Raw genomic sequence first — 11,467 nt, forward strand, 5'->3', positions numbered from 1 at the left:
GTGAGACCATCCCATGCATCCCTATATTAAATATCTCAGCCCTGAGGTGCTACACATTTTGTAGCCCCTGATTTGCTGCAAACGTTTGAAGCAGCTGTGTCTCTACCAAGATATGAGGTTGTTGGTTTAGTTTCTGGGTACGGTCAGGAGACACCAGGGTCATATCCAGTCCCATGGAGGCGTCTGTAGAACCTGTGCTATTTCTTTCTTCAAATGCTGGTTTCCACGGTGATGTCTTCTGGGTCTGAGCTCTTTCTGGGAAGACTTTTAACCACTCATCAACCTCTTTACTAGATGGAGGGCTTTGGGCCGTTCGTTCCTTCTTGAGTGGACATAAGTGCTTGGCGCTTTCCGGACCCCAAGTGGTGGGATGCATGGATGCAAGCAGTGGTTAGCTCTCCTAGCAGCCTTGTGATGTCTGAAGGCCTGCAGCAACGCCTCCTCTCTAATCCTTGACAGTGACGATGTCAGTTCACCGACATTGACACCTATCCGTCTCTTCCTCGTGATCACACTGGCTGATGATTGGTTCACTTTATTAATTTCAGAAGAATGGCTTTTGATTCATTTATTTCTTTGCTGGGTTATTTTGTGTCTCATTGACTCATAGTTTCATCTTCTGCTTCCTTTGAGTTTCACGTGGCCACCTTTTTCTTGTTTCTAAGAGGAATCTGAGGCCACTGGTCTGAGACTTTCCTCTTAAATTAAAAAATATATATATTATCGGGGCTGGAGAGATGACACAGCAGTTAGGAGCAGTTATTGGCCTTACAGAGAGCCTGGGTTCAGTTCCCAGCACCCCCATATGTCAGCTCTAAATCTAGTTCCAGAGGGTCTGACGCCCTCTTCTGGTCTCCATGGGCACTGCAAATATGTGGTGCACATACATACAGACAAAATACTTGCATACATAAAATAAAAATAAATAAATCTCTTTAAAATTTTATTATTTTACTCTGGGGGAGGGGGTTGTGTCATGCCATTCATGTGGAGGCTTACAGGTCAACTTTGTGGAGTAGGATCTTTCTCCACCTTTATGTGGGTTCTGGGGATCAGGCTCAAGTCACCAGGTTTGTACCACAAACATTCTCACCTGCTGAGCCCTCTCACCTGCCTGAGTCCTTTTTTTCTGACATGGGTGCTAACTTGTGTTCTTTGCTTCTGAGAACAGCCTCTGTGCCCTGAAAGCCTCGGTTAGGAATATGTTCGTTTATGTAGTTGAAACAACCTTCTCATTTCTCCTTTTGCTTTCCTCTCTGAGGATGGCTTGTTCTTGTGTACTTCCTGGGCATCTGGATTTCAGAGACTCTTGGTGTTATTGATTGCTGGTTTAAACCCACCATGCTCAGGGAATCTTAGTGAAATGAAAAACCAAAATGTGTCAAGCCCTGCTTTGTGTTGAGAACCTGTCCCCATGGTTTCACCGCCAAAGCAGCCAGGGGTGGGCTGCTGGTTCCAGGCTGTTGAGTCTCCTCTGGGTTCCCTTCTCAAGGGCAGTGACCATGTAGCCTAACTGAGCCACTGTGTTCCGTTTCCAGACTGGAAGAAGCGCTTCATTGGCATCCGGATGCGGACCATCACGCCAAGGTGAATGACGCTCCCCTGTCCTCCCATGAACCCCTTCCACATACTGACTACTGTGTCCAGCTGCTGGCAGGTGCTAGAGAGGTCAGACCCACCACCACTGCCTGATGGATTCCTTCTGACTCTATTCAGACAACCCTCCTCCAGGGAGCCTCTGGAATTGCTTCCTGGGTTTCTTACAATAATGAATTAAAACTAGGTGGCTTAGAACAACCAAAACATACTACTTGAGAGTTCTGGAGGCCAGAGACTGACATCAAGTGCCCACAGGTCTCACACTCTGAGATTCCAGTCTTATTTCTTCTTGTGTCTCCTGACTCCTCCTGGCTATGGTCACCCCTCAGCAGGCTGCATTAGCCCCCGTCGCTCCCCTTCTCCACAGGCCTCCTCCAGCCTGTGTCTGAGCCCCACGCTGCCAGTCACTGGATATGAGAGCTGCCCAAGTCCATGACTTCATCTCAAGATCCCTGACCAACTAGAGTGGCAAAGACCTTATTTTCAAACATGGTTATATTCTGAGATCCTAGTGGATATTTCCCCATCTCCACGGGCCACTCATGTAAGACAGCCTCCCCCCCCCCCCCGTTTGCACACCCTTTAGCACAGAGGTGACCCACAGTGTTGTAATGGCTGTCAGGGGTCCTTTCTGCCTGCCGATCATCTTGACTGTGAGTTCCAGGGAGCTGGCTGTGTCCCCACTCACCTCTTGGCTCTGGCTCTGGTAGAGGTTCCGAACAGAGCAGCTGCCTGGAAAGACAGGATGAAAGTGACAATGAAGGGGGTGGACAGGAGGGAGGAAGGAGGGAAGGAAAGTCCAACCCAGGGTTATGAAGGAAGTTACTACATGGTGAAGCTCTGGGGATAACTCAGAGATATTGACCAACCAACCCGATTCCCTCTTCTGTCAATCTAAGGAGCAAAATTTAAACAATCTGCAGTTAGGACCAGTGTGCCAACTCATCTTTAAGTCGTGTGCTTCCCCAATCATTCATCTATCCACTGGCCATCTTTCCAGTCTTCTCAGTCCATTCAGTGACTGAACCATTCTCCATTTCTCCACCCAGTACCTCTGTCCAGCCACCCACCCATCTGTCCTTCTTCAGCCACCCTTTATAGTCTGTCCTCCCAATCTAGCTGCCCCATCTCCACACTTGTAGCCAGTCGTGGCTACTAAGCGGTTCCATCTCATGGGGCTCAGGGCTCTCTGAGAACTCACAAGAGGTTGTTTGTCTAGCTTGGGTGGTGGCAGGAAGGGGCAGCCACATGCCAGGGAGCTGGGCTGCAGGCTGAGAGGCTGACACAGGACTGTCTTTCCAGTTTGGTGGAGGAACTGAAGACTGCCAACCCAGATTTTCCAGCGGTGAGCAGTGGAATATATGTTCAAGAGGTCGTTCCCAACTCACCTTCTCAGAGGTATGTTCCACAGGCAGAGGCAGGGTTGCTGGCAGTCATACATGGGGGAGGGGAGGGTGTGCTGGGGCCTGGACTGGGCTTCCTCAATGACCTTATGTGACCTCAAGTCTCCTGGCAAGGAGTTGTGGAGTCTGGTCGCTCCTCTGAACCACGGGATGAACTGTCTCTCAGATCACTGGCCATGCCTGTCCTTGGCACAGAGGGATCTTCTCTTTGAGAAACAGAGGCTGAAGAGTCTCTGACTGGGCCGAGACAGCAACTCCAAGCCTTCCTCTCTTTTTTTGTAGAACAAACATCATAGTTCATGGTTCTGCTGACTCTCCTATTTTATTTTATTTTATTTTATTTTATTTTAACACATTAAGAACTACAGAAATGCTAGGTACAGGCCTGCTGTGGTGTTACAAGCCTGTACCCTCAACATTTGGGAGATAGAATCGGAAGGACTGGGTGTTTAAGGCCAGACTCAGTTAGACAGGGATCAAGCCTAAGCCATATGAGAGCCTGTTCCAAAACACCAAATACCCAAACGAAGCGATGTTAAGTATGTTAAGTAAGTAACATGTTGAGGCCGTGTGTCTCATGTGACCATGCTCTGACACCCTGACCTCTACCTCATCCAGGTCAAATTAGTGGTTGTGAACTGAGGCTCTGGAAACTGGAGGGGCCCCATTGCCATGTATGCTGCTGTGGGCGGGGAAGTGGTCCTGTCCCTCCTTCTGTAGTCACTGGCTACCATGTGCCACTAGCTCGTCACTGATGTCCTCTCTCAAAACGACCTTGTTAAATGGCTGCTGCTGAGCCCAGGTGAGCACAGCCTGAGCCCCTGACAATACACGTGTGCTAAGCGTCTTTCTCCTGCTTGGCAGAGGAGGCATCCAAGATGGCGACATCATAGTCAAAGTCAATGGACGTCCCCTGGTAGATTCCAGTGAGCTGCAGGAGGCGGTCCTGAATGAGTCCTCACTCCTGCTGGAGGTGCGGCGGGGGAATGATGACCTGCTCTTCAGCATCATGCCGGAGGTGGTGATGTGAGGCTACTCTCCGCCAGTGCCATGCCAAAGCCTACAGGAAGTGGGGTTCCGGTCTTCATGAAATCAGGACGAAGGGCTGCTGTGGTCCTCAGCAGGATCAGCAGTCTCCTCTCTGGTCCAGTGCTGAGTCCAAGGCTGGACCTAACCAGGGATCTGGATCTCAGCTGTGACCTTTAATTCCAGTTCCAGTAGAGGAGGCACAGTGTCCTGATGTTACCATCTGAGTTCTCTGGACATAGAAGCTCCTAGAAACCTCCCCGGAAGCCTCCCCTTCCCCCAGCTAACCTCTGCCCTCAGGAAGGCCGACCCAGCTCCCATCCTCACCTTCCTTGTACCCCCAGTGCCTTGACCTCTCACTGTCACAGGTACTCTCCTGACCCCACCAGGCTTCCATCTGCCTTAACACACCCACTCCCCATGGTAAGACAGGGGCTGCTTGCCCTGCCACCTGGTATCCCCGGAGAGCAGGCCCTGTAGCTGCCCCCTGGAGAAGCCAGGGTCCTGACCTGGAGCAGGTTAACATCCCTCACTGCTGAGCTGAGCCCTGTGCTGGCCCAGGCAGGCAGAAAGCAGAGTGTCATGGTCACATGGTCTCCAACCCTGACAGCTCATTCTCCCAAGGTGACCACATGGTGGCCAAAGAGGAGTGGGTACCTGCCTGAGGTGCAAGGACTGAGCCACTTCACCTCCACATGCAGCTCTGGGTGTGGCAGCCATCTCTGAAGATGGCCACCCAGCCGCCAGCAGGCTCCCGAGGGCATCTTTGTTCTCCCTAGTGTTTCAAGTGTATCTGTGAGCTTTGCTGTAAAGTTTCTCCCACTACCCACGTTGCTTGTACTGTATGTTTCTCTACTGTATGAAATTAAAGTTTACAAGCACATAGCTGTCATCCAGATGTTGGTGTTGGTTCCCCCACTGGCTGGGGTCTTCCCACATGTAGGGCATCACTGGAGTCATTCTGAGACCTGCAAGTGGCCTTTCCAGGTTGATACAATGTCATGCGTAGGAAACACACCAGATCTCAGGGCAGCCTTATGTCAGGCCGCTGGGTACAGTTCCTTCACGTCCGACTTGAGGTCTTACCTCTCCCTCCTGACACTACCCAACTCCTGATTGCTATGGGAAACAAGGTCATTCCGGCTAAGCAGTTAAGCGGCTAAGCACGTGGCCCCCAATGAGTACCTGAGCCCTTCCATGCACACAGGGCCATGTGGCTGAGCTCTGTCTGTGCTTACGTCTGTCTGTCCATCTGTCTGTCCATCATCTATCCATCCATCCATCCATCCATCCATCCATCCATCCATCTATCTATCTATCTATCTATCTATCTATCTATCTATCTATCTATCTATCTATCTATCTATCTATCTATCTCTATCTCTCTTTCTTCTTTTCACAAACCCTACCCACAACCCACAGTGGCTGGAAGCAGACACAGCCCAAATTTTCCAAGAGAAAATTCTCAGAAGGGCTGGGTGGGGGCTCTGGAGATGGTGATTCATGACCATGCTGCTGTGTATCATAGAACAACTCGTGTGTTCAGAAGGGTCTGGGACCTTGTAGCACAACCTGTGCACAGAGGCAGGGTCTGCACAGCTGCATGATCCAGACTCCTTCTCCAGAATAAACTGCAGGCATTTTGAGTGCCCCACTCTAGGGCTGCTGTTCGCCAGTCTCAAACACCCAGGGCAGCGTCAGTGTCTCCTACTGGAGTCCTCTGGAGACAGGGCTCCTAATTTTGGAGGCTGTGGAGGATGGATGGCTGTGTGCTGTGTGGCTAACTAGAAGGGGTGATGGGTGTATGCTTCAGTGATCAGGCAGAAAGGACTAGAAAGGGTCAACAAGTAGCTTTGTAAGGAAGGTGACTGAGAACCCACTTCCACTCTCTCAGCTTTGAGCTTCAGGCATTCTGCCGTAGTCACCCAATGGCTACCCACTTCTCTCCCTTCCTTGACCCTGTATGCCCACCACTAACATCTTCTGGAAGACCAGACCTGTCTTCAGAGCCTGATACAGTTCACACAGTGTCTGCCCTTCCCAGCCTGCCTGCCTACCTCCCACGTGGCTGGTCCAAACCCAGTAAGCCCTGCTTGCTTCTGTGGAGACCCTGACATGAGCACCTCACACAGGCATTTCAGACGCAGGTCTTTGCTCTGCTTTTCCACATGGCAGACAGAAGCTTAACTGACTCAATGTTCAGTCCCACCCCTACGGGTGCAGGTTTTGGCACCCCAGCTAAGTCCTCTTACCTAGGCCCCTGTCCATCTCATAGCAGCTGAAATACAGGGGTTCACAGACATCCCCCTCCAAATCACCAATTCATCCAGCTGTGCTGTCCTGGACCTGTCTGGATCCCGACTGTCTCCAGAACTTAGATTCTACAAGTCACCCTAGGACTCCCCACTAGCCTGACCCAGGACAGGGTAATGTGGCTACTTTAGTTCTCCAGCTGTAAATTGAAGTCAATATTTTTTCCTGAATGAAATGGCACACAGGGATGTCTGGGCTCCAAAGTGCCTCTAACTGTCTCCCCTCTTCCTATTCCCACCTCATTTGCTTCCCTGAAGCAAGGCTGAAGGTGGAGTCTCTGAGCTCAGAGGGGCTGACTGTCTGGGTTCTGACCCATTAGCCTTCAGCTCTGAGCTATGGCATTCAGGGAGGTCATGGTCACACAACTCATAACCCCAGAGATAGCCAGGGGTTCTCAGAGAGGGTTTGCCATATACTAGGGACCAATCCCCACACACGAGGGCACTGTGGGTAGCCATAGCAACCCCATCCTCTTCCAGCTTTGGGAGAATGGTCCCAAACTACTCCCTGCTCCGTGGGCTGACCCTCAGCTGCACAGCCAGCTGCGGTCCATGCAAAACAACTTTCTCAGAGTCAGCCAGCTGCTGCCAGAGCGTTGTGCAACTCGTTTGGGTTCCCACGAAGCCCCAGCAGCTAAGTTCCTACCCACTCTCCACGGTGTGTCTCATGGGGCTGTAAACAGGAAAGTTCACAAGGCCAGTCCACTCCAACTCAGAACTCCATTCACAAATAGACTACCCAACCTTCCAATACCCTGCTGGATGTAGGAGAAACTGAAGCCCTGAGAGGGAGAGGATTGTTCCAGAACCATACATAAACTGCTGGCTGATCACTAGATGACATGGCCAGGTTCTGCCCATCCCTCAGGTAGCTAGTCATGGCATAAGGCTATATGACAAAATACTCCTCAGTAAGGAGCACAGGGTGGCCCTGTACCAGCAGCTGACCCTCAGGACTCATCATGTCCTCCCTGTCACATGGGTGACCAAAGATGAAAATTCTGGAATAAGACCCAACTGAGGGGAGCAGGGGCCTTGGGCTGTGCGTGGGTGAGAGGGTATAATCACTACCACCTGGGCAGTGCACACTTGCTACCTAATCACAGGCTCTGGGTCTTGCCGACTGTCACCCTCCCTTCTCGCATAGCTGCGGGGCTCTTGGTCTTTTTCTGGGATCCAGCTGTTGCTCTTTCCCAGTCCTGGCCCTTGTCCAGTGACTCCCTTGGCTGGAACCTTCTCCCAGGCTCCCAGGCTCCCAGGAGTAGGACAAAGTCAATCCTCTTGAGCCCATCTTCCAATGCGGCCACCTTGAATAAATCTCCCTTTTCTGGTTTCCACTATCACTTTGACTCTATGAATTGGTGATGAGTGGCTGAGCCTGATTTGGGGCACAGGCTGTGACCCCACATTCGGTAACACCGGTAGTGACAAAGCTGTGAAGACAGCATCCCGTCTCCATCTCTGGAGGGGCCCAGGATCTTCATTTTGGATCCTCTGTGCCTTTATCGGGGATTCAGGAGATGCAGATATTTCTTCCCAAACCCGATGCTCCTCTTGAACTCCATAAGCCTGTGTGCTCAGGCATTTTCCCTGACAGGCTGCCTGTCACAGCCTGATCTGTCCAAGAACCCTGCCTTAGATGGTCCCAGCCCCCTTTCTTAAGACAGCTATGTGAGGAGCCATCAGTGGCTTTCACATTTCTTCAGAGGTCACTTAAAAGGAGGAGAAAGAATGCACTGGCAAGATGGTCCAGTAGGTAAGAGCACTTTCCACCTCGTGACCAGAGTTTAATCCCTGAGACCCATATGGTGGAAGGGGAGAACTGACTCTACGAGCTGCCTCTGGCCTCCATATAACTGTCATGGCATGTGTGCTCAACACACACACACACACACACACACACACACACACACACACACACATACACACACACACACCACACCACACCACACCACACCACATCATGTACAGACACACACAGCTGTGCATACACACCTACCTACCTATGCTATGTCCCTAAATATACCACATGTTCTGGGTCACACACTGTGCAGGGCTGCAGGCACCACAGACATGGCTCACACAGGTGCTTAGAGACATCTGTTGATTTGCTGGACGTCGACTTTGAACTTTCTCCACAGCACCTGTCAAGATTCCCTGATAGAGTCACAGACCCCACTTCCTGGAAACAGCGTAGGCATCCATGACAGATGGCTGGAAAAACAAGAGCTGGCCAGGCACACGACGTGCTCACTCTGTCACGGTCTGACTGTGAAATGTCCCCCACATGCTTGTGTTTTGAAGGTTGGGCCTGCAGCTGGTGGTGGTATTTTGGGAGATGGTGCTTTGCTGGAGAAAGTAGGTTGTAGGGCCACCTCCTTAGAAGCTCTTGCCACCCTCTGCCCCGGTCTATCTATGTGTCTCTCTCTTTTATTTCCCTCTCCTTCCAGACAAGAGATGACCACATGCTCCTAGCAAGTACTTTGAAATGTCACTGAGCATGGCCTTTAAAATGGTGAATAAGACATTTCGTGTTACGTGTTTCACCACAGTTCTAAGGGGGAAAAGAAGCTATTCCTGGTACACTGACCCAGCTTTTATGTGGACAACATGAGGGCGGGGGAGTGTTTAGCCAAATTGTGAGGTCAATATAAGCAATCGCTGGAACATGTGCTCAGGGCATGAGAGGCCTAGTCTTGAGTCTGGAGCTCATGGTAGGGGGTGGGGCACAGCTTGAATCATGACCGTGTGTGAAGACCAAGACTCCAGGTCAGCAGCAGCCCATGACTTCGTGCTTAGAGCACCGAAGATGAGTGCCTAGGTCACTCTGACCCTGGAACCCAAGCCTGACTTCCTTCCACTTTGCATAGCCCATTCCTCTCTTGGGCCTTGGTATCTTTCCCTGTAGAATGAAAAGCCACACTCACCCCCTCCTTCTTCCCAGCCTTGTCCCCCAGAATTGACATACCAAGCCTGCCCTGAGGGAGTGGTCAGGACTAGACTAAAGGGACAGTTGAGAGGGCCATTCCCCATTTTTGATTGCAAGAACTATTTGGTAGGAACGTTGTCTCAGTGTGACCTCTGATCCAACAGAGGAGCCATCTAACCCAGCCAGGCAGACGGGATGCTCTGTGCAGTGACCTGTGAGCTAGCCTTTGGATGAATGGGATGGGAGAAGTGGGCAGACTGGGAGCTGCGCTGGGGTTTTTGTGGCTGTGAAGCACTGCTGTTGTGATGCAGACAGCTTCAGGGACGGGAGAGGGTTTCTTTGGGCTCACGGTTTTGGAGGTTCTAGTTCATGTCCATAGGCCCTGTTGCACCGGAGTGTATGCGGAAAAGATTGTTTACATTGTGGTGGCCAGGGAGTGGGTGGGGCGGGGTGAGGATGGGTCTCAATTTCCTCTTCAAGGGCACACCTCCAATAACCTAATTTCCTCCCTCTAGGCTCCATTCCTGAAGGTCCTACCATTTCCTACAACCTGGGAACCATGAACTTTTGGGGGACATTGAAGACCCAAACCATGACAAATTTAAATTCAAATCCTCGACAAATTCCCTTCTCTGATTTTTAATGTCCTCATCTACAAAGTGGACAGGGGACGGAGATGTATATAAAACCCACCCATGGGGACAGGTGCTCGGTCATTGAAAGCTATTAGAATTATCATGCTAAGATGGTCCAAAGGTCCTGCAAGGCCCTCATACAAGGGCTGATGACTGCTAACTTAGTTATGGAACAGCATCAAAGGGTCTGAAACAAACTCACTTCAGCAAGCAGGACCCACTTGCCCCCTCACCTACCCCACTCCCTCCCCACCTCTGGCGTCTCTGCCCACTCCCCTGGCACCAAGGTCATCCTGGTGGGAGGTGAAAGTCATGGGGGAGTTCTCACTTTCAGAGCTTGGAAAATAAAGTGTTCCAACATGAAGGCTTATCGGTGTACAGCCCGGAGGTGGAGCTCTGAAGCGACACAGCCTGTCACAGGCCAGTTGTGGGCACATGGGACATTCTCTCTCCCTTCTGGGAGTGCCCCCATTAGCCTTGCAAAGCTTTATTGCGCTGTTCCTCTGGGTTTAGCAATCCTCTTTCTTGAATCTATCTCAAAACCTGTTCATGGGAGCATGGAGAACCATAAAGAACCATGACAGTGGGAGCCCTATGTCCCCAACTGCTAACTGGGCCCCTGCCCAGTTGGGCTTGGGCTGTAGCCACTGTGGAGCACTGAATAGGTACATGGCCCCACTATGCTCTGCATGGACCACCCTGACCACCTCATGCCTGCAGCCTCAACTAGGCAGGGGGTGTTTCTAGCTGAGACTGCACCTGGTGTGGCAGCTGCCTGATCCTCTCCTCCCAACTGGGGAATGAAACACTCAGCTGCCAACCAGCTGTGTTCAAACATCCCGACTCGAGCATAACAGCTATGCTTATTTCTGCAGTGGAGGCCAAGGCTGACACATACTGGATACCCTAGACACTCTTAATCCCACCTCTGGGACCTTCTGGCTGCTTCCTTCAGCATAGCAATCTAGCACTCTTTGCTTTGGGACACAAATTCTGGGCACAGGGAGCCCAACTAACCACTGTTACCATGGCAACGCCTGTGTTGACCACTTACATGAGGAAGGCATTGTACTGAACACTGATGTCCATGATATCATCAAATCCTCAAGTGACCCTGGAACCCTATTTGTCTCCCACTCTTACAAAGGAGGAGACACGCCCAGGCAAAGGGACAGTCCCGAGGGTATAGCACAAAGATGGCAGGGCTGAGAGGTGAGCCTCAGTCTATAGCATCCCAGAGCCGGAGTTGTATTGGCCACACCTGTCCTCTGCCCTGGCCCTCCAGAGAGGCATCTCTCTACAGCTGGAGCTTCTGGGCCTTAGCCAGCTTCGGGCTGGCTTTGCTTTGGGGATGGCCAGATGTAGATGACAATAAATCCGTGTTGAATAAATGAGCGGATGCTTTCGCTGGGAGATCTCCCCAACTCCTCATTCTTCTTCGGACTTCTCCAATTACCTGCTCTGGGCCTAAAGAGAAAAGTTGGACGGCCTCACCCACCAACCCACTCTGAGGCTTCTCAGCACAGGCCATTCATCAAATGCTGCTTCTTTATAGGATACTGG

General features: G+C 51.3%; 1 protein-coding gene across 1 annotated transcript in view; it reads left to right on the plus strand.

The window, feature by feature from the left end:
* Positions 1-4,926, plus strand: part of Htra3 (HtrA serine peptidase 3) — a 28,391-nt gene extending 23,465 nt beyond the window's left edge. Inside the window, 3 exon segments of the mRNA NM_001271027.1 lie at positions 1,539-1,587; positions 2,902-2,997; positions 3,867-4,926. Coding sequence (NP_001257956.1) covers positions 1,539-1,587; positions 2,902-2,997; positions 3,867-4,032 — 311 coding nt within the window. The 3' untranslated portion in view covers positions 4,033-4,926.
* Positions 4,927-11,467: the final 6,541 nt, after the last annotated feature.

The sequence above is a fragment of the Rattus norvegicus genome, chromosome 14 (assembly GCF_021556685.1).
Source record: "Rattus norvegicus strain SHRSP/BbbUtx chromosome 14, alternate assembly SHRSP_T2T, whole genome shotgun sequence".
NCBI classification, from domain to species: Eukaryota; Metazoa; Chordata; class Mammalia; order Rodentia; family Muridae; genus Rattus; species Rattus norvegicus.